Source organism: Penicillium solitum (assembly GCF_028829755.1).
Source record: "Penicillium solitum strain IBT 25940 chromosome Unknown utg000008l_segment0_segment0, whole genome shotgun sequence".
Classification (NCBI taxonomy): domain Eukaryota; kingdom Fungi; phylum Ascomycota; class Eurotiomycetes; order Eurotiales; family Aspergillaceae; genus Penicillium; species Penicillium solitum.
This window is the reverse complement of record NW_027072127.1, coordinates 2298379-2325971: the sequence shown is the minus strand read 5'-3', so window position 1 is coordinate 2325971 and position 27593 is coordinate 2298379. Positions and strand designations below refer to the sequence as shown.

General features: G+C 50.2%; 11 protein-coding genes across 11 annotated transcripts; 4 read left to right on the top strand and 7 right to left on the bottom strand.

The window, feature by feature from the left end:
• The first annotated feature begins 1011 nt into the window (after positions 1 to 1011).
• On the top strand, positions 1012 to 2684 carry N7455_010171 (pyruvate dehydrogenase (acetyl-transferring) subunit E1 alpha). The gene is made up of 4 exons (XM_040954241.2): positions 1012 to 1166; positions 1259 to 1392; positions 1458 to 1912; positions 1985 to 2684. The coding sequence occupies exons 1-4, from the start codon at positions 1044 to 1046 to the stop codon at positions 2488 to 2490; spliced, it is 1218 nt and encodes a 405-aa protein (XP_040815435.1). The 5' UTR covers positions 1012 to 1043; the 3' UTR covers positions 2491 to 2684.
• Positions 2685 to 2923: 239 nt separating this feature from the next.
• On the bottom strand, positions 2924 to 4423 carry N7455_010170 (uncharacterized protein; the record flags this gene model as incomplete). Its single annotated transcript, XM_040954230.2, has 1 exon — positions 2924 to 4423. One exon carries the CDS (start codon positions 4421 to 4423, stop codon positions 2924 to 2926), a length of 1500 nt encoding a protein of 499 aa, XP_040815421.2.
• An 896-nt stretch (positions 4424 to 5319) lies between these two features.
• On the bottom strand, positions 5320 to 6832 carry N7455_010169 (mitochondrial 37S ribosomal protein uS4m; the record flags this gene model as incomplete). The annotated part of the gene is made up of 3 exons (XM_040954085.2): positions 5320 to 6243; positions 6303 to 6734; positions 6797 to 6832. The coding sequence occupies 3 exons, from the start codon at positions 6830 to 6832 to the stop codon at positions 5320 to 5322; spliced, it is 1392 nt and encodes a 463-aa protein (XP_040815439.2).
• A 1036-nt stretch (positions 6833 to 7868) lies between these two features.
• On the bottom strand, positions 7869 to 10130 carry N7455_010168 (uncharacterized protein; the record flags this gene model as incomplete). The annotated part of the gene is made up of 2 exons (XM_040954204.2): positions 7869 to 9647; positions 9696 to 10130. 2 exons carry the CDS (start codon positions 10128 to 10130, stop codon positions 7869 to 7871), a joined length of 2214 nt encoding a protein of 737 aa, XP_040815336.2.
• A 364-nt stretch (positions 10131 to 10494) lies between these two features.
• Positions 10495 to 12461, top strand: cds1 (phosphatidate cytidylyltransferase). Its single transcript, XM_040954014.2, has 4 exons — positions 10495 to 10718; positions 10778 to 11141; positions 11191 to 11981; positions 12032 to 12461. Exons 1-4 carry the CDS (start codon positions 10566 to 10568, stop codon positions 12068 to 12070), a joined length of 1347 nt encoding a protein of 448 aa, XP_040815519.2. The 5' UTR covers positions 10495 to 10565; the 3' UTR covers positions 12071 to 12461.
• An 870-nt stretch (positions 12462 to 13331) lies between these two features.
• On the bottom strand, positions 13332 to 14685 carry N7455_010166 (putative cyclin; the record flags this gene model as incomplete). Its single annotated transcript, XM_040954048.2, has 5 exons — positions 13332 to 13714; positions 13776 to 14103; positions 14155 to 14283; positions 14337 to 14418; positions 14471 to 14685. The coding sequence occupies 5 exons, from the start codon at positions 14683 to 14685 to the stop codon at positions 13332 to 13334; spliced, it is 1137 nt and encodes a 378-aa protein (XP_040815537.2).
• A 297-nt stretch (positions 14686 to 14982) lies between these two features.
• Positions 14983 to 17271, bottom strand: N7455_010165 (putative fructosamine-3-kinase; the record flags this gene model as incomplete). Its single annotated transcript, XM_065606382.1, has 5 exons — positions 14983 to 15710; positions 15760 to 15764; positions 15820 to 15990; positions 16173 to 16256; positions 16331 to 17271. The coding sequence occupies 5 exons, from the start codon at positions 17269 to 17271 to the stop codon at positions 14983 to 14985; spliced, it is 1929 nt and encodes a 642-aa protein (XP_065460345.1).
• Positions 17272 to 17530: 259 nt separating this feature from the next.
• Positions 17531 to 20732, bottom strand: N7455_010164 (armadillo repeat protein; the record flags this gene model as incomplete). Its single annotated transcript, XM_040954071.2, has 3 exons — positions 17531 to 18615; positions 18674 to 20370; positions 20432 to 20732. 3 exons carry the CDS (start codon positions 20730 to 20732, stop codon positions 17626 to 17628), a joined length of 2988 nt encoding a protein of 995 aa, XP_040815426.2. The 3' UTR covers positions 17531 to 17625.
• A 1405-nt stretch (positions 20733 to 22137) lies between these two features.
• Positions 22138 to 23232, top strand: phoB (regulatory cyclin phoB; the record flags this gene model as incomplete). The annotated part of the gene is made up of 1 exon (XM_040954133.1): positions 22138 to 23232. One exon carries the CDS (start codon positions 22138 to 22140, stop codon positions 23230 to 23232), a length of 1095 nt encoding a protein of 364 aa, XP_040815302.1.
• A 1199-nt stretch (positions 23233 to 24431) lies between these two features.
• On the top strand, positions 24432 to 26213 carry N7455_010162 (putative tRNA-specific adenosine-34 deaminase subunit Tad3; the record flags this gene model as incomplete). The annotated part of the gene is made up of 3 exons (XM_040954115.2): positions 24432 to 24528; positions 24585 to 24636; positions 24695 to 26213. The coding sequence occupies 3 exons, from the start codon at positions 24432 to 24434 to the stop codon at positions 26211 to 26213; spliced, it is 1668 nt and encodes a 555-aa protein (XP_040815365.2).
• A 145-nt stretch (positions 26214 to 26358) lies between these two features.
• Positions 26359 to 27497, bottom strand: N7455_010161 (sodium:calcium antiporter; the record flags this gene model as incomplete). The annotated part of the gene is made up of 2 exons (XM_040954200.2): positions 26359 to 27273; positions 27330 to 27497. The coding sequence occupies 2 exons, from the start codon at positions 27495 to 27497 to the stop codon at positions 26359 to 26361; spliced, it is 1083 nt and encodes a 360-aa protein (XP_040815485.2).
• Between the last annotated feature and the right edge of the window lie 96 nt (positions 27498 to 27593).

Sequence of the window (27593 nt, the reverse complement as noted above, 5' to 3'; positions counted from 1 at the left end):
ATCGAGATTGGTACTGCTTGATCGTTTGTTAGATTCCTGTCTTTGAATAAGGGCATGAGATGATGGTACCTTGGTCACACCGGTTCAGAAGCTGATGCAGAAACAGAGACTACGATGGAGGGGGAAAGCAGCATCTTAAATAATGAGGCTCGGTGTTGGACACACTATATCAGAATAAACTGCACTTCTATTGGAAGGTCAATAAAGTCAACAAAAGTCAACGAAGTCAATAAAGCATCCTCTTGGGGTCTTATTCGTCAGGGATTAAGCATCATGGGGTTTCTGAAAAGGGCTGTCGAGAAGAGGGGTTTCCTTTTGAGCTTCTCAATAGTCATTCCTCTCAATAGCCCCGAGGTTAGTGTCAATTACCTTTTGATCTCCGTTCGGGTTGCGTCTTTTCTGCCTCAACAGTCAAAACAGACATGTTTCGAGCGTTTGTATATGTAATTCTGGTTGCCTGAGGCTCTGTCCTCATGAAAGCTAACGCAACTATGACCATTTATTAAGTTAGGTTGTTAGGTTGTTCGTGTGCTGCCCTTTTGATCTCTGATAGATCTGAGCCTTGTATATGTTCTGCTTTACAAGACCATTGTTTGTTAAACTTGTTACAAGCCAATTAAATGACCCACGGGCACAAAGAGGCAATTGAGTATCCAGGAAAACTTTTGAATTTGACCTTCCTATCACCAAAAGTTGGAAGTTGCTATGTTATATAGAGGCGCACCGAACCGTTGGGATCGAGTCGGAGATCGAACCCCGAAAGGAGTTCATAGCAGAAACGGCAGTTGTTAGTTGGAATGGTCCATTTTGATCATTCCAATGAAATGAATTGCCAAATACAAGAATATCTGAGCAAATATAAGCAAAATTCATGATTGAGTGTTCAAAGAAGTGAAGTTCTAAAAGCATCGGACCCGGCCTGACTTTCCTCACCGGGCGGCCCCGATCTGGAAGCTGACTAAGACGGCAAAATTGAAGAGAGTTGTTGGGACGGAAAAAGGTGCTTATCACCTTCAACGTACCATCTCCAATTCCCTCACAAAATGCTCTTCCGTGCTGCGGTCCGTCAGGCTGCGCCTTTGAGGCGTCGTGCCTTCACTCCTGTTGCCCGTCGCACTGTTACCACCGACGCCGCATCCGCCAACGTCGAGACCCCAATCCCGCAGGTTTGTTGAGCCCTATCCAGAAGATCTGAAAAAACCTCGCCCGAAGGGTTCCGGAGTTTCAATTGCTGATGCTTCTGCTTGCGCTCTAACAGGAGGATGAGAAGCTCTTCACTGTCCGTCTCTCCGATGAGAGCTTCGAGACCTACGAGCTCGACCCACCCCCGTACACTCTCGAGACCTCCAAGAAGGAGCTCAAGCAGATGTACTACGACATGGTCGCCATGAGGTATGATAAGCACACGATAGCGGATGTTTGGACTAGCTGTTGACTGACTGCTTGTTCTTTTGCAGACGTATGGAGATGGCCGCCGATCGTCTGTACAAGGAGAAGAAGATCCGGGGTTTCTGTCATCTCTCGACCGGACAGGAAGCTGTCGCTGTCGGAATTGAGCACGCCATCACCCGTATGGACAAGATTATTACCGCCTACCGTTGCCACGGTTTCGCTATGATGCGTGGTGGTACCGTCAAGTCCATCATTGGTGAGCTTCTCGGTCGTCGTGAGGGTATCGCGTACGGCAAGGGTGGTTCCATGCACATGTTCGCCGAGAACTTCTACGGTGGTAACGGTATCGTCGGTGCCCAGGTGCCCGTCGGCGCCGGTCTGGCCTTCGCCCAGCAGTACAACGAGCAGCCCAACACCTCCATCGTTCTCTACGGTGACGGTGCCTCCAACCAGGGTCAGGTCTTCGAGGCCTTCAACATGGCCAAGCTCTGGAACCTGCCCGTTCTCTTCGGTTGTGAGAGTAAGTGGTTTTATTCCAAGTCTTTATACCTTCCAAAAACCCACAGATGGAACTAACGTTATGTTTCTATAGACAACAAGTACGGCATGGGTACCTCCGCCTCGCGCTCCTCCGCTCTGACCGAGTACTACAAGCGTGGTCAGTACATCCCTGGTCTTAAGGTCAACGGCATGGACGTCCTTGCCACCAAGGCCGCCGTCCAGTACAGCAAGAACTACGCCATCACCGGAAACGGACCCCTCGTCCTAGAGTACGTCACCTACCGTTACGGTGGTCACTCCATGTCCGACCCCGGTACCACCTACCGTAGCCGTGAGGAGATCCAGCGCATGCGCAGCACCAACGATCCCATCGCTGGCCTCAAGCAGAAGATGCTCGAGTGGGGCGTCACCTCCGAGGAGGAGCTCAAGGGTCTCGACAAGACCGCCCGTGCCAACGTCGACGCTGAGGTCGCCGAGGCTGAGAAGATGCCCGTCCCCGAAAACACTTCCCGTAACCTCTTCGAGGACATCTACGTCCGTGGCTCTGAGCCCAAGTGGATGCGTGGTCGTACCGTCGATGAGACTTTCTACTACTAGATTGTTCCGCCCTATAGGCACTTCTGTGCATCATGGAAGAGCTTTTAATCGTTGTGTGAAGGCTCGGGAAGAGATTCTTGGGTCGTTCTATCATTTATCTGTAATTTAGCCCGATGACTATTTTCTCTTATGTTTGTTTACTTGTTTTCTGTTCTAGAGTAGAGAGCAATTGCCATCGGCTGGGTCCTTTTCAAGTTCAGTGCATGGAATTTTAGGAAGTAGTCTTACAGTACTCTCATCAAGAATATCAAGAAAGTAAAGACTTGGATAGCAACATCAGTCCTCTTGAAGATATGCAGGCACGCCGTCCTTCGCAGTCAATAATGGGTATCATATCAGAAAGAAATAGAAGAAAGAAAAGTAGAAGTACAAGCCAGAGTAGAAGGAAACGACACAACACAAGCCATGTCTAGAGAAAAAGTCGCAAACTGCATCAAGCAGGCTCCTGTCTCAACATCTCAAGAATCAGGTCCTGAGTCCGCTGCACAGAATCCAGCTTTTCTTCCATCGCAAGACGTTCACGCTCCAGCTCACTTCGAAATTGTGCCTGCATCTCGTGCCGGAGCTCTTCCTTCATTTGTTCGATTTGAATGTGAGTGAGACCTTGCTGTGGTTGTTGCTGTTGCTGTAGTGGATGCTGTACTTGCGGATGCTGTGATTGTCGGGGAGAAGCCAAAATCGGTGGCTCAGAGGCAGCCTGTACCAAAGCCGAGATCATGGGTGAGGCAACACTCGTGTCTATACCACCCCCTGGTGTAGCGTCTAGGTGTTTGTTAAGTTTCCCCAGGGTTTCGAGGACGGCTGAGACCATACGGCCGTCGGATTGTGGAACTGGCGGAGTGGATATGGAGGGAAGTGGTGCGACTTGAGAGGTGAGTTGTGGGGTTGAGAACATATTCTCAAAACCCGGTGGTAGTTTTAGTGAGGTGGTCCCAGAGACAGGGGTGGATGGCGATTCGAGGAAATGCGCCGGTGGCGCAGGGCCAGTAATTGAGGGCGAGGGCGTAGGGCTGGTCGCCGGGAGTGCAGCATCGCCGATGGGATTCGTGACAGGCTGATGCAGCATACTCATCATTGCGGCGTTGACATCAGTTGGGCTAGTGGCAGATGATCCAGGCAGGTTCCGCCAGGGATCCTGGTCTCCGTTATTGGAACTCTGGCGCCAAGGCTGCGGCTGTCTACGCTTCTTAAGCTCGTCACGCTTTGCAATGCGCCGGTTCTCGGCTTCTTCCCACCGCTGCCAGGTCGGAAGCCAGGCATCGACAGCAGCGAGCCATTGCGGATTCATCAATTCTTCGGCCGTTGAGCCGGGTGCGTTTGAGCCTCGCTGTCGCTGGTCCTCGAGAAACTTTATGCGCTGCCTCGTGACCATTTCGACTTTGCGCCGCACCGAGTGCCACGAGTATGAGCGGCCCTCATGGGTGCGCTTGAACTCGGCAGCAACGGATATCCACCACTTGCATAGGTTACTGCGGCTGCCGAAAGTGTCTGCATTTTGGTTGCAGATCTCGAAGAGCGCTACTTCTTCTTTGGTCGTGAGACGTCTATGCTGCCGTGAAGAGTCGCCATCGAGCTCATCGTCGTCGTTGTGATTGCGCTTCGTGCCTCTGTTGGTGGTTGATTCCGACATCAGCCTTGTCCCATCTCCTTCGCTGTGTTGAGCTACGCCCACTGGCATCGGCGCATAGTATAGATCGTTTTCGAGAATGTCTCCTTCACGTGAATCACTTCCGGTTAGGTTTGCCCCTCCACGTGTCTCTTGGTTGCTCTCTGATGCCTTATCGGTCGTAGGTGGATTCCTCACTACCACAGACACGGACTGGGAGACTGGGCTGAACCCTGGGCGCAGGCTTGATGGTACTGTTCCGAAGGAATTTTGTGAAGGGTGGGGATACGAAGGACGGCTGTATTCGTGAGGTTGAATGCGCGTCATGGGGACAGCAGCTTGCGCAGCAGCAATAGTAGTGGCTGAGTAGCCGCTGTAGGAGACCAACAGTCCAAGTTGGGTGGCCTATGAGTCTAGGAGATGATCTCCTTAGTTCAATGTGGCCATCGATAGGTGACAACAATGTCGCAGACCAATGTAGAATGTCCTTGTCGATCTGTGGGGATAAAGATAAAGCTGCGATGGATTTCACCAGAGGGTTTTCCCCGAGGTCCGTGCGCCAAGCATATATTCCAGCTGTCTATGCAATCTTGTAACGTCTTGGGAATAACATTGAAGCTTCAATTGGATAATTTGACACTCTGGTAATGTCTTGATTAGGCTGGATTGTATGTAGACATTTAAATTATATATTGTTACGTTGGATTTTGGTATTCATTGACTGCAAGTTTATATATATCCGCGATCTATAAATCGAACCTCGACTACTAGGTAATTATCCACTAGTCCTATCATATCCGTATAATGTCGAATGAGGCTTTAATATCATGAGATATTATAATCCAGCAATACGCCGAGAACAGACTGTTCATATAATATTCACCCATAATAAGTCGGTAAAGTAGCTAGGTCTATTCAAGGATCATACAAATGACTGACCAATCTATACCGTGAAACGATAACATCAATAATATATCCATTTACAACACATCATGGCTATGGTGGTACAGGGGGCGGAGCGGACACAAAAGGCTCCAAAGACAAGCAAAACAGGAACCAACACCATGGTCAACATGATCCAGAAATATGCAGAAAGGGAGGAGGGAGATCTAAGCGCCCACTAATACACAGACGGGAAGTTTAGGGGAGGGAAAATAATAGAACAGTAGAGACAAACAAGGAAGGGATAGGCTAGGCAGAGAAAGACAGGCCAATCGCATCCTCTACCACCGTCTCCTCAGGTACCAGCCATAAGCCGGAGTGGCAATGGACTCGCCGAAGGGAGTGGGCACCTCGGCAGAACCGGGGCGGGCCACGGGGTGACGCAAGTAAACGGCTGCACAAATGTTCTGGTTGACCTCGAGGTAGCGTGGGATGAAGGCAAAGGCAGACATGTATTGGCGTGGCTGCCAGGGGGTGGAGTAGGTCTTGCTGTTGTCGAGAGGGTTGTCACGCATTTGAGTAAGAGCGCGCCTGAGCGTTTCGAACTCTTCGTCGGTGAGCTCCGAGGCATCGACGTCATTACCCAGTGTTGCCTGTGCGAAGGCCTCGGAGAGCTTGTCGCTGGCCGCGGCTTCTGTATCTTCCTTGGCGGAAGCCAGTTCTGCATCTCCTTTGTCGGTTGCGAAGGCGTCTTCTGGACGGGGCTTCACATCCTTCTTCTCTGGCTTCTTCTCGGCCCGCTTGGCCTTGAGCAGCAGAGTTAGCTGGGAGAATTGGGCTTCTAGGCTGTCTGCGAGGACGGTGCTGGACTCGGAGCGGGACAATACGCGGCGGACGGCTTTTTGGAAGCCGCGGAGCTCCTGCTTGCGCTGGGGCGCGAGTGTCTCCTTGCCGGCAGACATGACAGCCTTGGCCTGTGCTAGAAGGGCTTGGAGAGTCTCCTTGGTATCTTCCTTTTTAGTCTTCCCAGTCCCTTCCTTTTTAGTCTCCTTGGTATCTTCCTTTGCGGTCTCCTTTGACTCCGCCTCAGCCTCTGGTGCGCCACCCTCGGCTTCCGCTAACCTCGCTGCTTTAGCCTGTCTCCGACCCATTCGGCCCATACGTCGCTCGAACGGAGTCTTCGGGTAACCAGTAGCGTACAAGACGCGATCTGGCTCGACCTGGAAGAGGTCACCGGGGTTAAGGAGGTAGCTGGGGTGTTTCATCTAGTAACAAAAGCGAGTCAGTAAGCAAGGAATCGATAGCTTCCCACGTCGCATCATACCTTTTGCCCGTTAACAGTAACCGCTCCGTGGATGACAAATTGTCTCGCCTGTCTGGCGCTGCTAGCAAACAGAGCTCGGAAGATGGCTACATCCAACCGGCGCTCCAGGGGTGCAAAGGTCATGTTGGTATAAGGTATAGGACGTGTCTGGTAAGCGGGCTTCCCACCCGTATCAAGTCCAGAGCCTCGACCGGACGAGACTAGGGAACCGTCATCGGCGGCCAAGTCGGATGCATTCATGGGGATAACACTGCGGATGCGATGGTTGAACATGCGTTTCCACTGTCCCTCGCGGACTTGCTCGCCGTGGTAGGCACGCGAGGCAGCCTTGGCAGACCATTTTTGCTGGAAGAATGTGCGATTGGTGGTGGGTGGGCTGCGGAATCGTTGCATGTTATACAGGTTGTATTTGCTCCATGATTGACGGATTTTCTGAACAGTGTCTTGTTAGCCATTTGGAATTGGGGAAAGTAAGCACGGTAGTATATACATACGCCTTTCGACAACGTGTTGCTAGCTCTGTTTCTCATTGTGGCGACTCGGTAGACACAGTGCTGTAGCAGTGATATGTTATCCAGTCCAAGTTCGCCGAGTCTCAAAACTTCAGGGCACGTGACCAAAAGAAATTGGTGCCTTAAATATAAGGGACCTATTTTGGTATGCGGGATTGGCTGTTTGCCATGTTTGCCATGTTTGCATATTATGCAAATTAATGTCTCGCTTACTGCCACCGCCCTGTCCCGGGGGGTATATATAGGTTGATCTCGCCCGGCCCTTCCTCTCCTTTTTCTTTCTTCTTCATACTTACCTTGTTTGGGTGACCGTGATCATTAAGACGTGTCACCACAGACTGGTCCCTGCATTGCACAGCGCGGTGGAACAGTTTGTTCAATGGCCCTCGGGTCATTGACAGGCGTATTCTTTGGCACCTCCATTCGTGGAATATTTCTTTTCATCAATTCTTGAGCCAGTGGCACGAGGTTGGAGAAAAGGGCCCAGTAGTTGTATAGTGTATTGTAATCATCGGCATTTAATAGAAGTGAAGCAATGTGATATCATCGTCTTCTCTCTTCTTGTGTGTCCCCATCATCGGCCACCCATGTGGCTGACCTCGTTAAGCACGTCTTGGACAGTACGCCCCTTGGAAGAAAAACACCCCTACCTCCTGGAACTCGCCTGACGCGTCGCGTGGTGCCCACAATGTCTCCAGCCCTGTGCTAAACATAACTGCTCCCTCACTTTACCCGTGGACTACCTTTGCTGGTCCCTTGCATTCTCTTAGCTTCTGAGAGATGAAAGTCCAGTGAAGCATTAGGACATGGATTACTTACCCTGTAAATGTTGCCGCTCACATTTGTTGGATGTCTCACACTTCTCTTACTGGACCTACGTGTACTCTGTAGCCTTTCCCTCATGCCTCGACTGCTTAAAAGGTATCAACGTGAGATTGTTTTGGTATATGGTAAAGAAACATGCTAATAACTCCAGAAAACACACCGCGCCATGTTAGATGCATACAAAAATCTTAGTCGTACAACGTTGAACATCTCCCCTGTCGTCACTGCATCACTCTCTCCTAGAACTTGGGAACGCCTCAGCCAATGACTCTGCCTCTTGGGGATTAGTCCACTCCTCCAGTAGCTCGTGCGCCATATCAACGGTTTCATCATCGATGCCCGCCTCCAGCACGGTCCCATCACAAAACGCCAAGCGAGTTAACACAACGAGATGTTTCTGTTTACTGCCAGGCACACACGCCAGCTTCTCCTGCATATTGATTAAGGGGCCGTGTTGCCGTATGACCCCAAAAACCAACCGCATAAGGCCATTGACCAGCGCAACACGCAGGTCTGACTCTGGCGGAGAGGAGTAAAGTGCATCTAGCTCATCGTACATCGACCGGAATAAACGAGCGAGTGCGTTCGGGTGCAATGCGAGGATTGTACTGGCATGCTTTTGGGACGAGGCCATAGGGTTGAATGCCAGCGACTCCAGTAGCAGCAGTACCTCGAGGCGCATCGCACAAATGTCATGCGGGGTGTACGGCTCCACGCCTTCATCTGGTATCGCGGGCTCGCTCAGCATGTGTGTGAGGCGGTCCACAATCCACTTTTGCACGTCCAATTGGTCCTGGTCAGAAGTTCTGATCGGACCAAAGGAGTCTGCACGGATACTTGTTGATAGGAGGTTCATTAAAAGCACAATGTCACCCAGTGGATGTGACGGGTGTAGCATCACGAGAATGAAAGAGATCCGGATATTTTGCCAGAATGTCTCCATCGCACTTTTTATGTGCAATACCCCGCAGGCGATTTGGTAAAGTAGACGCATGGCCTCAGTCGAGTCCACTAGGGGCTGCAGATCGGACTGTGGTGTCTGTCGAGTAATTCGTTTATCTCGTGATGCCGGGGCGTACTTGAAGCGAGGAACTGCATTCACTTCCACAGTGTCTTGCAAGACTCCAACTAAAGGTGTGATTAGTTCGGAGAGTGGAACATCATCCGACATCAAGCTATATTTTGTGATAGCTTCGAATCGGGGGATCGGCTCGTAGAACTTCTCGTTGATGGCGCGCTGCCATAGCGATGCGATCGCTTGTGTATATTCTAATACGTAGCTGCTTGGGTCAACCCGAGCCATGACGTCCATAACGATGCTGGACATGGGCAGATGCGGTTCCGAGGGAAACGCAAGTTTGACCATGGCTTCGAAATCAGTTTCTTGGTTAGGATGCGTACGGTGGCTTAACAGTCGCATCATAAATCGCTGATTGCGACTCGCCTTTGCAGACTTGCGCTTCACCTCGTCGACTTCGGCTGGAGTATCACTCGCATCAGTCATAATAGGCTCCACACCAGCAGGACTCAGCTGTAGCGGTACAGGGCCATCTTGGCTTGATTGCCTTTTGCGTTTCCCTGGAACTGTCGGCGTGGCTCGCTTGGAACGTGCTGCTGACTTGCTGGGTGATACCATGGCGATTTCATCATCGTCAAATCCATCGCGGAAGGGAAGCACTCGAGACTTTCGAGGAGTCACGGGTGCTTCCACCTCGCGATGCTTGGATTTGTAATTCCGAAGCTGGTAGGCTTCGTCCACGAGGTCTTGTTGAAGAAATACATTCTCCGTCGCCAATACCTTGCCTTCGGACATGGCTGCCTCAACCTCTTGCTTGTGTTTCGCCATCTCATCCGCCATGGACTTCCGTAGAGCCGCTAGTTGTCGGTCATAGTCTTGTGTCATCGTTGTCTGCTTCCTTCGAATGATCGAGATTTCCCCCGCTTTCGTTTCCACTTGCATCCTCGCTTCAGCTAGCTCCTGTAACATCTGTTCTCTTTCTTGTTCCATCTATAAAGGTTGTTAGAGTTTATACAAAAAAGCCTTCAACTAACCTACCTGCACCAGGCGTGCATTGATCTCCGCAGCGGCGTTCCCTTGCCCATAGTAGTCGTCCACATCCATGGCATCGCCCAACTGCCCATTGACCGCAAAGCTAGGATCCGCGGCGAGTACATGTCGACCATGCGAAATGACGTGAGGTTTATCGATATTATCATATACTTCGGCCTCCAATTCCCCCACCTCTAGTGTATTGTAGTCGTTCGTCAATCCGGTGTGTAGGCGAGGTGGTGGTCTCAGTGATCCAGCATTGTCGTTCAATGGCACTACTTGAGGGTGTAGTACGGGGTTGGTGTTTATGGGGTTTGAGTGGTGGTATTGTGAGGCTGACGCCTGGGTTGCTTGGAACGCATTCTGTTCCAGCGCATACAACGTCCCCGGTGGCAGGGAGTCGAACTCGTCGGAGCCGTAGTCGTCGTCGTCGTCTTCCATGCCCCCGCCATGAATGGACTACCAGAGGGAGTTGACGGTTTCTAAATTCACGGAGGGCTTTTGATCATTCTCGAGTTCGAGTGGTTCCGAGGGTTGAAGAAGTGAGAGATAGATAGAGATAGAGATGGAGATAGAGCACGGCAGTTCAAGGCACCTGGGCAACAACCCTGCACATCCAATTTCAATTTCTAGCCACGAATGTAATATTTGTAGGTCAAATAATGATTTGATCCAATTAATAAATCCGAATAATAAGCCAACTATAAAATATACAAGCAAAGAAAAAAAAAAAGTAAACACGGGGCTAAAGCTGAAGCTGACCGCTTTCGGCACTTCACATGAGCTCATCAACTTCTAATCCGATGATCCTCTCTCGCTCTCTGCACTCTCCACTTCTACTGCCCAGATTTTGTTTCTGGCCCCCTTTTCTGCATCATGTCGAAATCTCGCCGTAATGTTAGGTTTCAACACCGGGCAAATGATGAGCGACGCCTCAGCGTGTCCTCCGACGTCAGCGATGCACCCTCAGAGCCCACTAGCCCCAGCAAAAATGCCAACGGGTCCAAATCATCTCCCATAACTGAACAGGTCAGTTTCCAGTGGAGAATGGCCTCGGAATCTAGATCTAACATGATCTTCACTTCTAGAATCCCCCCCAGTCCGAATATGAGAAGAAGAAGCAGACCTTCATTACCCGGACGATATGGACATTTGTGATGATCGCCGGTTTCTTCGTCGCTTTATTCTCCGGGCATATATATATTATTGCCCTAATCACTGGCATCCAAATCATCTCGTTCAAGGAAGTCATTGCGATCGCCAGTATCCCTAATAAGGAGAAGAACTTGCGGTTCACCAAATCGTTGAATTGGTACTTTCTGGCGACCACTATGTATTTCCTATACGGAGAGAGCGTGATCTACTATTTCAAGCACATCTTGCTTGTTGACAAGGTTCTGCTTCCGTTGGCGAACCACCACCGCTTCCTCAGCTTCACACTTTACGTCATGGGTAAGTGTTCCAACCGTTCCCCTTTTACTCCGCTAATCCCCGTTGATAGGATTCGTCTTCTTTGTCGGATCTCTGCAGAAGGGCCACTACCGATTCCAGTTCACCCAGTTTGCTTGGACCCATATGGCTTTATATTTGATTGTTGTTCAAGCTCACTTTGTCATGAACAACATTTTCGAGGGCATGATCTGGTTCTTCCTTCCCGCTGCGCTGGTCATCACCAATGATATCTTCGCCTACGTTTGCGGTATTAGCTTTGGAAGGACACAACTTATTCAGCTCTCCCCAAAGAAGACTGTTGAGGGATTCCTCGGCGCATGGGCCTGCACTGTTGCCTTTGGTTATTTCATGACCAACTTGCTGATCCGTTACACGTACTTCATCTGTCCTGTCAACGACCTGGGCTCGAATGCTCTGACCGGTCTGGAATGTGTTCCGAACCCGGTCTTCACGTCGCAGCCTTACTCTCTTGAAATCTTTGGCTTGGACAAGACCTTCTGGGTGGAACCCATTCAGTTCCACATCTTGGCCTTCGCCACTTTCGCTTCGCTGATCGCTCCGTTCGGTGGATTCTTTGCTTCCGGTCTCAAGCGCACTTTCAAGATCAAGGACTTTGGCGAGTCCATTCCTGGCCACGGTGGTATCACTGACCGCATGGACTGCCAGTTCATCATGGGCTTCTTCTCTTTCATGTACTACCACAGCTTCATTGCCGTTTACAAGGCCAGCGTGGGTGATATCATCGAGACCGCCATCAACGGTCTTACGGTTGACGAGCAGCTCGAGGTCGTCCGTGGCTTGGGCAAGTACCTGTACAACCAGGGCGCCGTCTCAGAATCGGTATGTTTGTTTGAATCAATTACTACGATTATACCACTAACCTTTCCTAGATCCTGGAGTGTCTTGTCACCGAGCTCAAGCGTCGATGAACTTAAAATCGTCCGGCACTCAGATTGAAAACATCACCCAAATTTATGACACTCATCTTTCACTTTCACTTCCATCATTCGAGGACGACCTTTCAACCCCGCGCTCCACCCCTTGCAACTCTCCTCCGATTGCTTCTGCTGTGCCGGCTACCCCCTATTCTTGCTTCTTGCTTCATTCGGGACTTGATTTGGGTTCACTGAATATGCTTTAATGTGTGCATGCGTGATATGTACATACATGCGCCCCGCTCGCCCTACCCGCCTTTCAACACGGCATCAACACCTAACAAAATGACCCGTGGCAAAGGCTCTAATGAATCGGTGTGAAGACCGGAAATCTTCCACGCCGGAGGCACGGGGACGACCCCTTTTTTTCTCCTCATTTACGGCTGTTTCCCTGTACTTTTGTTCAGTACTTTTTTTTTCTATTCTCTTCTCTTGTCTTCTCTTTCTGATTGATTCCCGGCCCTGGGCTGAACCTAAATTTGATGACTTGTGTGCTCGGTCTACCTTGACCTGGAGCTCTGCTATACTCCCGATGCGTGGAAAGGACACATCCCTCTATAGAAGTGGTACAAGAAGGGGGATGATGGGGGACATGCCTGCGTGTTTTGCTCTGGCAGTCTTGTCTCTAACTTCACTGTTTTTGGACGCGTGAAGGGAACGGGCTGTAGATTTGTACATAGCTTTCAATTCAAATTTTGAAGCTGATTTCTGATTTGTTTCAATTCATATATTGTTACCGAGAATGGTTCGTGGGTGAAGTAAATATCATCCATGGTATTGTCCTACAATGAGAATCTGATTATCGATAGTTGATGGTTCTTTTCATTGTATCTATCGATGTCTCGTCACTGGTCATAGATGTCTGGGGTATCGGGAAATCGTGGGGAATATGAAACAAGGCGGGAATTTTCCAGAATGTGAGTCTCTTGTGTGCGAAACTCTGGAGCGAGAAACCGAGTGTTTCGCCCATCTTCCCAGAAAAATGCGGACAAAGTCCTCGTCGGAACTTAGCAAGGATGCCGGCGTATCCCAGCAAGAATCAGGACGAACAGCAGATAGCGAGTCACCGTGACCGGAGCATTGTTCAGTTGCAACCAAGATGGGACATATTAGTGGCGGCCTTCCATCCTAGCTCAGTACCAAACCCGCTATCCTGTCATCGGTCCGCAGAAGCAAAGAAAGGCCTTATTCTCGGCTTCGCTTCGCTGCATGAGGCACGCAAGGTGCCAGGAACACAATTAGCAAGAACTGTGTCTTAACCGTCGACTTCATATTCTTCCATTTCGACCTTGAAATAGGCCGCGACCTGGCGCCTCTCCTCGTCCGCACATGCAGGATCGAGCATGAATCGCACGGCGGCGTCGCGGCCTCGCTCGCCTGTCCTCTGGCGGTCCCCGTTCGCGGCGATTGGTGTTAAGGGATGAGCAGGTCGCAAAGTATCTGGGTCGTTAGTGCCAGCGCCATTGGATGGTTTAGGTGGCTGGCCGATCCACGGCTGGTAGCGTGGGATGTTGTGTTCGCTGGCTTCTTGGTTGAGCGGGATGCGGACTGTTAGGAACCGGTCTGCTGGGAATTCCGAGCCCACGGCGGTTAGTGAACGGTGGTGGGTGTAGAGTTCTAAGAGGTCGAAGAGGGTTTCTGGGTGGTTGTTAATATGTGGTGTTCTCTAGGTGAATGTGACTGCAATAACAAGACTTACCCATGATTTCTGCTCGGCTGGTGCTCCACTGCGCATAGTCTAGCCCGGACTCCACTTGCTCGACGCGCTGGTCCAAGAGTCGTCCTGCAAGCTCAAGGCAGCTAAAGGCCATCGTCGATGAGTTTTGTTTGATGGGTGCAAATGTGCGATAAAGATCCGACGAAATGCGGTAGGCAAGGTTGGAGACTTCAGAGTTTTGTAGTAGTCCATAATGCCGGCCCAGCTTCATGAGGGTCTTATGGGGATGCCGGGTTCGAAAGTCAAACCCAGAGGCCTCTAACATGAGTCGTTCGAGACCGATTATCCCACGCGCGTGGGATTCAAACATCTGGCGAAAATGTTAATCCTCTGTCTTGTCTCGTCTGGCATCATGACTTACGGGATCATCAGCCGATAGGTGTTCTGAGGGCGCCAATTTCAAGTTGTACGCTGCGCAGACAATGTCTCGCGACTTTTTGAGCGTATCTTCGATCTTGCATGCTGTGAATAAAGCCGCAGCCGCAGCATCCTATATCCCAGGTTAGACTGATCTCCTTGAGAGGGATTTCTGAGAGAACTCACTGTCCAATTATACTCATTGTCTGGGTGAACCAATCGAAATCGGTGATAATATCCGACTGCTGTGTCAAAAGTGCGAATGGGACTGGATTTTAAGTCAGTCTTCATGCATTTTGCTTGGCTTGAACTCAACTTACAGGTTGAGGGCTCTCCGCACGTTGTCGATCCACGCCACGCCCTGAAGTCGCAACGAAGTTTCGCGAAGAGGATTAACATTCATCGCCTCGATGCAGTTTTCAATTGTCTGTTCGAATATGTACGGATTGGCCACCTGTATAAAAGACGGGTGGATGGCCGGGGATGGCAGGCCAAATCCCAGCGTTGAGCCCCCACGGGGAGACTCGTCCCTCATATTGCGTGCCATAGCAATTTCTTGGATCTCCTAATAATATGGCAATATCGAGCAATGTCTTTGGAAGTTGCAAGATGAAGACGCGCAACAAGTGACTGGATTGATATCTCGATCACGTGCTCGTCCAAGAGCTCTCGATCACGTGCAAATTTATCGGAAATACATTTTCCCGTATTCCGAAGGGTATACATCTGTCTCTTACCATGATGCTTGATTTCCCGAAGATGGATGTGCAATTACAAACATATTGATCATACTGTAGATACATGAATGGCAGAATGTTGTCTCCCAGGTCTCTCAAGGAACCCCCCGACCAGCCCGTGTCGCCTTAGCCAACTCACTTTGAGCTGTGTTATCCGCATATCTCTTATAGATGGGAAGGTAATGCGCAAGATCACTGGTAGTCTCCTTGATACTGCGTCTGCTTTCAACAGCAGCAAGCCAAGTCCTCCACCGACTCCAAATTCCCTCATCCGAACCCCCTTCTCCATCCCTCGGAACCCCTAATCCACCACTCTTAAACTCATCAAACACCCACAGTCGTACCGCCCACGGAGCCAGCACTAAATCCGGAAGACTAATATCCTCACCAAGGAAGAAAGGTCCTTCAGTGTGCATCTCCTTAGTCCAGGCTTTCAGGTGATTCAAAAACTCTTGCCGAGCCTGATCCAACCCCGCATCTGCGTTCTGCCCACTGCCATCTGCAGACTGGTACTGCAAGAATCGGTGGAAAGATGGGATTATTCGAGATGTCACATAGTCAATCCAGATGCGTGCACGGGCACGCTCGTATGCATCCTCTGGCAGGAAACGAGGTTTATGGTCCGGGTATGCTTCTTCCAAATACTCCAGGATCACAGTGGATTCGTACAGTGGCCGTGGGTGTGGATCTGCTGGCGTTGAGAGTGTAGGGACTAGGCCTCGAGGATTCAATATGAGTAGTGATTCTGGCTTGTTGTATGGGTTGACCTCGATATATTCGTATGGGATATTTTTCTCTTCGAGGGCGAGCCAGACTCGTTGCACTTTGTTTTATTAATACGGTTACTCATCAATGAGTGACTGAAGACAAACCAAATCTGCGAAACTGGTTAGCAGTCGTTTGGTTGGAGTATAGAGGGGTCGTGGACATACGGACAGAACCACCCCGCATACAACTTCAATGGCTGTTCAGCGCGATGCTGATCGACTAGCACCTTGGCCGGGCCACTGGCCTCGGGATAGAGGTTAGAGTCAGGATGAGCGGGCATTGTAGAATGCAATTTGTTTCCAAGGGAGAGGTGAAGAGTGAAAGGAGGAAGAGATCTGAGTTGGACAAGTCGTGGATATTAGTGTGACATCATTTCGTAAACATATTCGTGATTGAACAGTATCTTCAGCTAGATAATATTTGAAAATCGAAAGGATAGCACAAAATAAATATAATAAAGTCTTGCAAAAACCATCAAAAACCATCAAAAACCATCGGACTCTAGTCTTTTCCATACTTCCTGATCAATTTCTGCATAATCGACATAGCACCAGATCGATACCCTCCACCAAAAATAGCATGATGATTCAGATGATGATACCTTTTCGGTTATATCAGTAAACCTGTCCAATAACAAGAGAAAAAAAAAAAAAAAAAGGAAAAAGAAGAACTCACAATTCATACAATTCCACCCGATCAGCATACTCCGCCACAGGTTCAGTCTTGGGCACAATCCGATGATACTGATCAAAGAATCGAGCCCCAAACCCACCAAACATATGCATAATCCCAAGATCAAACTCACTATGTCCATAGCAAGCCGATGGGTCATACACCACATCCCCAGGCGTCTCATCACCACCCGAGCCAACAATCCGACCCCAATCAGCATTCCCACTCCACAAATCCCCATGAACAACAACAGGTAAAATCTCCTCTCCCTCTCCACTGGAAGTATACCCTAAATGACCGTCCCCAAGCAACCGAGGCACAACCTTATGCGCCGTCTTTTCTACTGCCTCGCGCAGCCCAGCATCGGGTCCATTGCGCTTTTCAGATGTCGCCAGGATCGTAAGTAGCCGTTCGTTCGCGTAGAACTCAGCCCAGCTATCACAGAACCGGTTCGGCTGCTTGGTATCACCGCAGAAGGTTGGCACGGGGAATCCGAATCTGCGCCGGCCGGTGTTTGGGTCTGGGGGTGCGGGCGTAGTATGCAGTTTTCCGAGACGGTGCACGAGGGTGGCTTCAACGCTCGTGCTACGTCCCATCTTGCCACCGAGCTCAAGGAACTCTGTTGCGAGGAAGTGTGTTTTGGCTTCTGTCCCTGGTTCGTCAAGTGGTCCCCGAGCTAGGGCTTGCGGACAGAACCCGGGTACGGAGGCTGCGATTGCGTTGAGGGACTCGGATTCGCCTTGGAACATTTCTTCTGCAGCTTTACCATTTGAGGAGGTTTTTACAAAGTAGCGTCGCTCTTCTTTGCCATTTTTGCTGGGGATCTGGGCATGGATGGTGCCTGTGCTTGTGAAGCCTGAGCCTAGGCCGGATGTGGAGAGGCTGGCTTTTGATTCGGATGGGAGTGAGAGGGCTTGAATGATGGGTTCTGGTACTGGAGACATTTCTATTAGAGTTATGGTGTGTTGGGAAGAGTAGACTTGTTTTTTAGACCGATGATTAACTAGACGTGGAGATGAGAATACCTAGACCGCATTGCAAAAGGGCTATGACGTTTTTCTCCACATCGATATTGGAGCTCTTATCACCAGGCCGATACAACCTTAGTACATAGATATAGACAGAATGCATACAACTTCCAGGCACATATTCACAGTTTAATAGTCCCTATCTTCAGTTACGATATGAGATGAGCTCGTCACAGTAACAATAAAAGGAATTATCCACATTTTCCTATAGTACTCCAATCCATCCAGAATGTCCACGGGTAACAACTCTAACCATAATAAAGATATCAACTATGCGGGAGACAATTTGTTCAACAAAAGTAGCGCAGTCTTTGTACGCTCCCTTGTGTCTAGCTCCGTGTCATCCTCGAGGCTAGCCAGCCGTTCAGCAAAACCAAGAGAACGAAGTCTCACTGCCCGCTCCCGGCAACCTTCATGATCACTCTGATCTTCTTCGTAGATGAGGTTGATCACTACCCAGACACAGTTCGACCGAATGTCCTTGTGCGAATGGTTGAAATAATTGCCTAGAGACCGCAGCAAATCACGGTGGAATGTGACGATGCGCCGGTGGCGCGGGTGTCCGGCCGCCAAGTGGATGATGAGAGCGGCAGCTGCGTTGATAATCTCATTAGGAACGTGGAGGGACTGACTGCTGGAATCTCGGCGGTGAGGAAGTTGGATGGTACGTGGACGTAGTGTATCTGCAATAGTATCCAGGAAATCATTTTGACCAAGCTCTCTGAAGAGATATTCGATCATCTCAGGTGCATCCCGGCCACATATCATATTGCGCAGTAAGTCAAATGTCTGCTCCTGGACGGCAATATCGTCCTGTCGGGACTGTGTGGTTTGAGCCAGGGTTCCATGTAGAACGAGTTTGCGTCTACGTCTTGCATCAGGAAGGAACATGTCCAGACTCATTTTTGAGGGAGGCATGGTATCGGTCATCTTGAGATCCTCGTCACACTCCGCTGCATCATCCATGGGGTTCAGAATATCGACCTGTTCGCCAGCCGAGTTAGATCGACCCATGGCAAACCCAAGACTTTGATCTGTCTCCTCTTCCATCCCCCGGCGAGTCACTGCGCGGACCGGATCCTGGGAGATGATCTCCATGATCCATTCTGGGCCCAAGGTCTCGATGATGTTCATTCTGACGTCGTTTGCAGTATCATAAACCATGTGCTTGAGAGCCCAGAGCGATTCAATCTGTAATTTGGTGTTGGATGAATGAGCGTGTTCGCAAAGGATGGGAATGATGTTGTGGGAAATGATTGCCTGAGAAGATTATGTTAGCTGCAAAGTTCATAAAAACGAAGGATAGGCATCGACAAACCTCTTTCATGGGGCTGAAGTCCAAGGCCAAGTTACAGATCGCAGCCGTTGCTGCAATTTGCACCTCGAGGTCAGAATGGCGAAGAAGGGCAAACAGCGGCTTGGCCACGCCAGCATCAATAAGACTAGTTCTTAGCACGCTCACGGATCTGGTCAGCATCCGAGCTGTACCACAAGCGGCCAGAATTGTCGGAATCGGATTTCCATCCTCTGCAGTATTTCTGGGCGTCGCAGCATCAGCCAGTGCATCACTGGGCCTTGGCTTGAGAGCGTCGATGATGTAAGGGACCACACCATGTTCGCAAATCGCCTTGCGGTACTCATCCTTGAATGGGACGAGTGCTGCTAAAGCCTTGAGAATATTCTCTCGGTAACGCATCACATGGCAAAGGGTCGGGGAGTAACCGGAAGGCCCGAGGCGGCACTCCTGTGAAAGAGACTCAGGGTCCCGGGCTGGGCCATCCTCTGCCTGCCACATTGGCCGAGATGTCTCCGTGATCGGGTTGTAAGTCTCCTTGAGAAGTTGTGAAAGTCGCTTAAGCGCATTAGCTTCTACTGCGTGTTTCTGCAGTTCCTGGTCGTCCATGACCAAGTTGGCTAATACGTCAGGCGCTTCTTCTTTTAAGCGTAAGGTTGACGAGAGCAGCCCATCATGAATGGCGCCTTCTTCATCCGGTAGTCGGACGTTCTTGTCAAGCATACGAATCAAGATGGGAATTAACAAATAACTGAACATTGGGACGCGATGCTTCTTCGCCAATCCTAACCGGAAGAGGGCCGTGACAAGACGGGCGGCCATCAACCGTGCCATGCCATTCTCCGAGCGGAGAATGCAGAGCAGCCATGGGATAATCGAATTCTCGTCGTCTTCTGGGACCGGAGTGTCAGCCAGTGAAAAAGGTGTCGGGTAAGAATGGCTGTGTCGGCGCTGGGAGCCCCCATGCCCCAGAGGTGGGAAATTGGCAGAACTGGATGATGATTTTGTGTGTGCTAGAGGAACCGAAGGCAAAAGCTGTTCTATGGGGTTGGAGCCAAGATGACGGGGTACTGCGGAGCCCGACAGATATGTGGATCCCCACGGACCTTTCTTGATGTCTGATGGGGCAAACCCAGCGGCTTGCTTTGGAAACACCGTCACAATGCCAGGTGATGACAGGAAGTGCTCCGCCCTCCATTTTGACTGTTCAATAATGACAGCAACCGCACGTAGAATCGGTGCTAGCTGGGCGGATTCGGGGGCCGGAAGTGGCAGATCCTCCAATGCGCCAGGTTCTTTAAGGCGATCCTCCGCACCAGGCAAGACAAATCCCCTGGCCACAACAAATGAGGCAATCTTGAGCCCCAAAGCATCCAACACCCCGGACTCTGCTAGTGCCGTCTTGTGGGTTTCCTCAGTGCATAGCTTGCCGATCAGGGCGGCTGCTAGCTCAATCGTGGCCTGGCTGCGCAGGTTCTTGTACTCCTGCGAGATTATACGCCTGAGAGAGCTGATATTTGCAGAAGCAAAAACAAGATCCGCAAGCTGCGTGTCCCGAGGCCATTGTTCCTGGCTTTGCAGCGGTATCCGGTCTGCAATTGTGTTCAGGAGTCGTAGAATGGGAAGACAGAATGAATCTGGGCAGTCCGGAGACGAAAATATTGAAAGTAAGGTCTGGGGGATATTGCTGGCGAATAGTGGGGTGAGAAACGTCGGGCCACCTGCTCAATACAGTCAATGTCTGTCGTAGTATATTTGGACATTAATCTAATCTTCACGTACCTTGTGCCAAGCTCCCAACAATTAAAATGGCTTGAAGACATGCCTCATAGTCTTCTGGGGCTTTTGGTGTGAACTGGCGTTGGTGCGATATCAATTCATTAAATTCGGCCGTTCCCGGCCACCTCGAGGTCAGCACCCGTGCCAAAGTTGGTATGATTCCCTCGACAATGTAGGTTTCCTTGCGTTGGTCATGACCAATCAGTTCATTCTTCAGAGTGCGCAAAGCTGTAATCTGAGAGGAGGCCGATTCGGCGCTCTGTAGCTGCAGCAGAATCGGCGGTGCGGCCGCTCGCGTCATCATCTAGCGATCACCCCCTCCCAGCGGGAGGTTCTCGGCGTTTCACTTTGTTGAATTAAGGAATTGGTAGAGAGACTAGAATGATATTGAGGAAATTATCTTCGTCAATGTGAAGACTTTGTAGACCTGGATGTACAACATAGATATGATGCCTGACCGGAACTGTAGAGCCGGGCCCAGAGGGTACTCCGCACTTCAGTTCTGCCGCGATGGACCGCCTCTAAAAGTGGTCCCGGATTAATGAAGGACCGCAGTACTCGGCCTTAATTGGTCTGAGCCATGGCTACAGAAAATATTTATACGGAGTATGTTGTATGCACTTTGCTACTGCACTTGAACACGCCAACTGCCCCTATAATAATGTCTGCATAGAAAAGCTATTGTCAAGTGTGTGGCATCTGAAGTCAACTTCACACATTAGCATGGTTTCCAAGATTCTTTTGCCTTTGCATGAAAAGAGGGGCATATTCAAGTCTACAAGGATATCACCTGAGTAGGAGTGTATGGAGATTAATCAATATTTGCCTGTGGGGTACTCCATGCTCTCCGTCCTGAGATCTATATTAAGTAGCCTCTAGGGCTATATTGTAAGGCCTTGATCGTTAGTATCAGTTTTCATCTATATGTAGCACTACAGCAAATCTGGTATGCTGCTGATCCGGGGATATGGCTAGAGCAATCATGTCGATCGAATCATGAGGCGCCATCTACGATATGTTGCATCTAGAACTCCAAGACTCCAACCGAAGTACAATTGTATACTTGGATTCTCTTGGCACTTTAACCTAATTCAACTTAGGGTGGTAGTTTGCCCCCGCTTCCCGGCGTCTCGGCAGTAGATTCGCATTAGATGTAAAATATTATAGAGTGCTATACAGGACACAGCGTGGAGGGTTGTTTGAACATATTAAAGATATATATATTCTTCAACTAATTACTAATATCACTCACTTAGGTATCCAAGACCTACCTAAGGAGCATTTATATATAGAGTATATTAGTTTATATTAATACAGCCAAGAAAGAGGCCAAAAATACACATACAGTACCAATACAGTAACCGGCGGCACCCAGCCACTGACAGCGTCGATGTAATTACCTCACTGACGAACTTTGAAAGAACAAGATTTTCAACCGGCTTTTTGCCCCCTTCCTATTCTCCTGTCCAAGGTCATTCGGAGTAATATTCCCTTGACCACACCCCCTCTTTCTCTTTCATTATTTGTTATAATCCTGCAAGTCCCCTTTTGCTTTTGCTTTCCCTCTCCTCTAAGCCTCTGAGGATGAGGCCGGCCGTGCACCCACGCCATCCACAGCGCGCCCTGACTGTGCGCCCACGTGGTCTCACCTTGCACTGTGAATGCTCAGATTCTCAGCATTCCTTAATAACCTAGTCACACCCTAAACCATGTTGGCGTCTTCGCCTTCGCCTTCGACGGCTGCGTTACGCTCCCCGCTTCCTTCAACTTCGGGGTCGCATTCCCATTCACACTATGAGCCGACTGGCGCTCCACAATTCAATAGTCCTCGATCCTCACGTTTGGCTATTGACGAACTCCGGTCAGCCTTGAATCGGCATACTGTCGATCCCTCCTCTCCTGAAAGTTCAGATCTTCAACGCAGGCGCGCATCTTCCTCCACCGACACTCTGAAGACCCTAGTCAATAATTCGGTCTTGGCTTCGACCCCCCAATCAGCCACTTTTTCAGCTGCGACTGCAACCACCCCAGCGGCTGCCACGTCCACAAATCCTCCGACTTCCTCCCCCGCCCCCTCGATGCCCGCCCCTACCTCCGGTTCCAATAAGCGCAACAGCCAACGGGACCATCATTCGTCCGATGCGACGCCGGCGGAATACGATGGCGAAGATTTGGAGAGATCACAGTCCAAGCGCCTGCGACCTTCCAAACCAGATGTCAAGATGTTGCCCACGCAATATGAACTGGCCGACCCCCGCGACATGGTCGTGCTGATTTCTAGCATGCTCATGGAGCTGATCCGATTCAATGACAAGATCCCCCTCCACCAGGGTCGTTTGACTCGCTTCCACTCGCGCTCTCCGCCTCGAATCTCCGTGCAGGATTACCTCCAGCGATTGACGACCCACGCTACTCTCTCACCCCCTATCCTTCTCAGCATGGTCTACTACATCGATCGACTCTGCGCACTGTACCCCGCCTTCACCGTTTCCAGTCTGACCATCCATCGGTTCCTGATCACTAGCGCCACAGTTGCTAGCAAGGGACTCAGCGACAGCTTTTGGACGAACAAAACGTACGCTCGGGTTGGTGGAATCGGCATGACGGAATTAGCCATGCTCGAACTCGATTTCCTGTTCCGAGTCGAATGGCGCATTGTTCCACAACCGGAAGTGCTAGTGGACTATTATCAGAGCCTCGTCGATCGATGCGACGGGTTTGAAATTGAAGGTGTCTGCCAGAATGGCAGTGCGAAAGCCGGGGTAACGGGTATTGCCCCAGCAGCCGGTCCTGTTCCAGCATAGAAGCTGGACCACGCCCAATTACGCCGCCCATGCCAAATCTGCACAAATTACGCAAATTACTTTCTGCCCTGGACCACTCGGGCCGGTCTCGAGTCAAGCCATGGATGAGTGGATTCTTCTGCCTGTCACCCGCCGCGTCACTGGCGGTGTGATTTAATACATACCACTTGCATTAAGGGGGGGATGGTGTCGGATCTCGATGCACCATTGCTTTGGATCTAATAAGGAGCACCGGCATCAGAAATGGCGCTTTTAGAACAGGGATCTATCTCAGCATATACCAAAAGGTCAATGGGAAATACCTTGTTCTTTCTTTTCAGCGATTTTTTTTTCTCACAGGGTATTCGGCGTTTCATGTCTCAAGGGATGATGGGTGATATATATGATCAAATCGCCTATCGTCTGAACTGTTTTTGTTTTTTTAGAACCATACAAATCTCAAATATCCACTCATACTTCGAGCATTTGAAATTGTAGATCTTCTGCGTGCTATGTATGCAGGTACAAGAGTAGTCGGCCGCATATGCAGCCTTGTCGTGTTACATATGTACCTAGGTATGTTGTAGGAGTTTTGGTGGTCTTTTTCAGGTCTTTTCGGACATTCTTTTTCAAAAAATAAAAAATAAAAATACAATATTGGGCTATTTCCCCCTGTTATTGGAGTTAGAATATAAGTAGTGGAAATTGTCGAATTCTTTTATATACACATGTTACTTTCTATACACTGTAGGGCTGAAGGGTGCGAGGTCCAGATGGAGGAATTACAATTGCTATATATTCCCATGCCCGTTCCATGGTCTAGCTTCTTTTTTACTACATTTGAACAATAGTAACTGTTCATTCATACTAAGTAAATTTGAAGAATCCGAAACTACATAACTAACTAGTATGTACTTCGTATAACTAGAGGCTAAAAAGACCCAAAACAGCCTAGCGGCGAACCCGTGGGACAAAGTTTGCATTGTTTGCTTTTTAACTTTGTATAGCTTTCTTCTTTTCTTCGAGTCCTCATGTGAATACTTCCTCCTTCGCTGAATTATTGAAGTCGAGGTCGGAAATTGAGGCCCAAGCGTGCAATTCTAAGGCACTGTCATCTACAACCACTTTTAGGCTATAACATTGGGTGGGCATCTTGAAACCTATCTTGACACATTCTATTTCACCCCGCGCCTGACAGGGTGCCATTCGAGATAGCTAGAATGGACGTCGAGAAGACAATCGGAGGCCTCAAGCCCCTTGATGGGCAAGTGGTCCCTATTCGAACGGTCCAAGAAACGAGGCCCCAAGAAGAATTCGGTATGACCTACAATATCACCCTCTTCTTGCGACATCATGATTAACCAGTGAAATAGGCGATGCCTTTGTCGCAGAAGTCAATGTGAAGTCTGCATCCAAGGTGATAAAGTAAACTACAGACTCGCATACTTTGCCGGTTCGAACACCAAATTAATTGATTCCTTAGGGCTATCGACACGGCTTTCCCCAGAGACCCTTCCCTTCCGCTATCCCACCTCCGTCGCTTCGCAAAAAGAGAATTGCTCCCACCGCCGCTGAGGGCAGCGATTGAAAGTCGGAGCGTTCCTCTAGCGACCCCGGCACAAACCATCTTCGTCCTCATATCACCGCCATTGCCCGATCTCACCACGCTCAAGGCCCTGCTCGCTCCGTTTGCGCCAAACACAGCGCCGGCCGCTACAAACGATCCTCCGACTACAAATGAAACGCCAGAGGAAGCTTCACCCTCCGATCCCCCTTCCCCTACTATTCAACTTCACCCCATCAAAATCCCCCTTGCACCCCCCTTCAACACAACTCAAGCCGAAAAATGGACCAAGACCCTCTGGCCAGTCATATTCAACCCAGCAGCACCCCGCTCAACTGTCGCACCGCCCCCTCAGACCCTCAAACGCGCACAAGAATCCATTGAACCACGAGCAGGGTACTACTTATCCCTCGCGCGAAAAGTAGCAGAGGAAGCTGAACAATCCGGGCTAGGCCGTGGCGTAGGCGCAGTGATAGTCGACCCTGCCATCGAAGAAGAGATAACAGAGGCAGGCTATGAGGCCGGATGCGACACTACATCACAATGGGACGAAGCAGTCCTCGCAGTTGCCGGTGATGCGCGGTACTCTCGATCCGAGGCGGGCGCGCCATCCCAGGCCCAGCTGCACACCGGGGTAGCGCCGAACCCAGCGAGCAAAACATACGATGCAGATATCGAGGGTGGGCCTGAACTGCACGCGTTAATGCGTGCCGTCGAGCTGATTGCTCGTTGGCGCCGAGAACACGATCGTTCTGACGGCGTGCCTGCATCAACAGCTACTGCAGATTCATCGAAGCCAGAACTAGAACAGCCAGAGCTGAGCGCCTTCGAATCATACTTCTTATACCGACACCGTCCTGGTGCATCCCCCAACTCCTCAAACCCACCTCAATCGCCATCCTCCCCATTGAAGAGGAAGCACGAAGTCCCTAACCCCGAATCCGACTTGACCATCGACCCTTCTACAGACCCTTCCCAAGCCCAGCTCCAACACCCACCCCTCCCCGCTCCTCCCCCATCTACCGTGGTACTTGCGGATTCTTCGACCACAGCTACAACGCCTGCAGCTCCGCGTATTCGCACCCGCTCGCAGGGTGGCTACCTCTGCACAGACTTGGACGTCTACCTTTCCCACGAGCCGTGTCTCTGCTGCTCTATGGGCATGCTTCTCTCCCGGTTCCGCTCTGTCATCTTCCCTAGGAGTGGGAGGTTAGAGAGTGGCGGTCTGTCTTCTGAGCCGGCCGTTGGTCCTGTGGCCGATGAGCGTGATCAAGGTGCAGAGGCTGGTGCTTCTGCGGTTGATGTACAGGAAGAGAGGGGATACTACGGGCTACATTGGAGGAAGGAGTTGAACTGGAGGGCTCTTGGATTTGAGTTTGTGGAGGATGGGGAAGTGGAACTGAAGAGCGAGGCTGGAATGCCTGTCTTCCATGCTTGATTGCATATATTCATTACTGTGTAACTCGGTTCACTATACATCATATCGGGTATAACCTACATGCTATATACATCTAACTCTGTACATTTGGGTGTTCGTGCTGAATTGGCCTTGCGATAGTTGCGTCGAAGAGGGATGCCCTGATCTAGCGCCTGTAAATGGTGAACTCCATGACCAGGAAAGCCACGTAGGCGGCGAGAAGTACCAGACCAGCCATTCGGTGGGGTCCCAGAAAGACGACCACAACAAGTGACAGTGAGGACGCCCAAACTGTCACCAGATCAAACAGAACAAAGGTATCTGACCCATCGAGGGGGTTTCCCGCTACCGCGACAACACCGACACATAGCGTTAGTAGGAAGATGTTACTCCCTGCTGTGGTTGCAATAATTATGCCTCCTTGTCCACGAAATCCGCTGAGCATCGCAACCAACTTCTCTGGTAGGGTTGTGACAAAAGCGATCACGGTCAACCCAAAGACAGTGCCTGACAGATCGAGAGAGTCGGCGATAGCACCTGCGCTGTGGGCAAGGATATATCCCGACAAGGAGAGTGCTAGCAATCCGAAAATAAGCTGGAGGACATGATGATAAAGCGGTCGGGGAGGCTTTTTCTTTTTCTTGTCCACATCCGTATCTCCTAATAGAGGGGAAGAGTCTGAGGCTGACTGCCCGGCACTTTGCCCCGATGTTGGTTCATCATAAACATCGATTGATTCGTCGTCACTGTCACCTTCACTGTCCGACAGCTGAGGCGGTTCACTGATACCTCTGTAGATGGCAAAGCCAATAGAGATGATATAAAGTGCGAAGAGAGCGATGAGAAGCCCACCGGTAACTCTATTCAGCTGATGAAAATATGCCAAGATGATAAAAAGGGTCGTGATGAAGAATTGGAGTGCCGAGTATATCTTCGCACTACTGTCAAAGGGACTGTCGCCTGGATGACATAAAAGCCCCAGCGAAAAGGCACCGAGGATATTGGAAATTGAAGATCCCATGACATTGCCTAGGGCTAAAGGGGTGTGACCTTGTAGGATTGCAGCGACAACAACAGCGAGCTAGGGAGAGCTTGTAAGCATAGACCGATTGGATAGAGAAACTTGAACCTGTGTACCTCTTCGTATTCAGCCCCAGCAGTCAAAAGGGCAATGAGAGTTGGAGAGATGCCTAGTCGTTGTCCTACAATCACAGTGTGATCGATGAATTTGTCTGCACCATAGTCAAGGACAAAGACCCCGGCAATCAAGACTGCCGTGTTAAAGAAGAGACTGTCCCAATCCATGGTATAGGTGTTGGAGTGCTTAGGTAGAGATGTAGTTAGCCGTTGAAGTCTTGCCCCGAGTTATGTGTATTAAAATTACATGTCAATACACGCCAC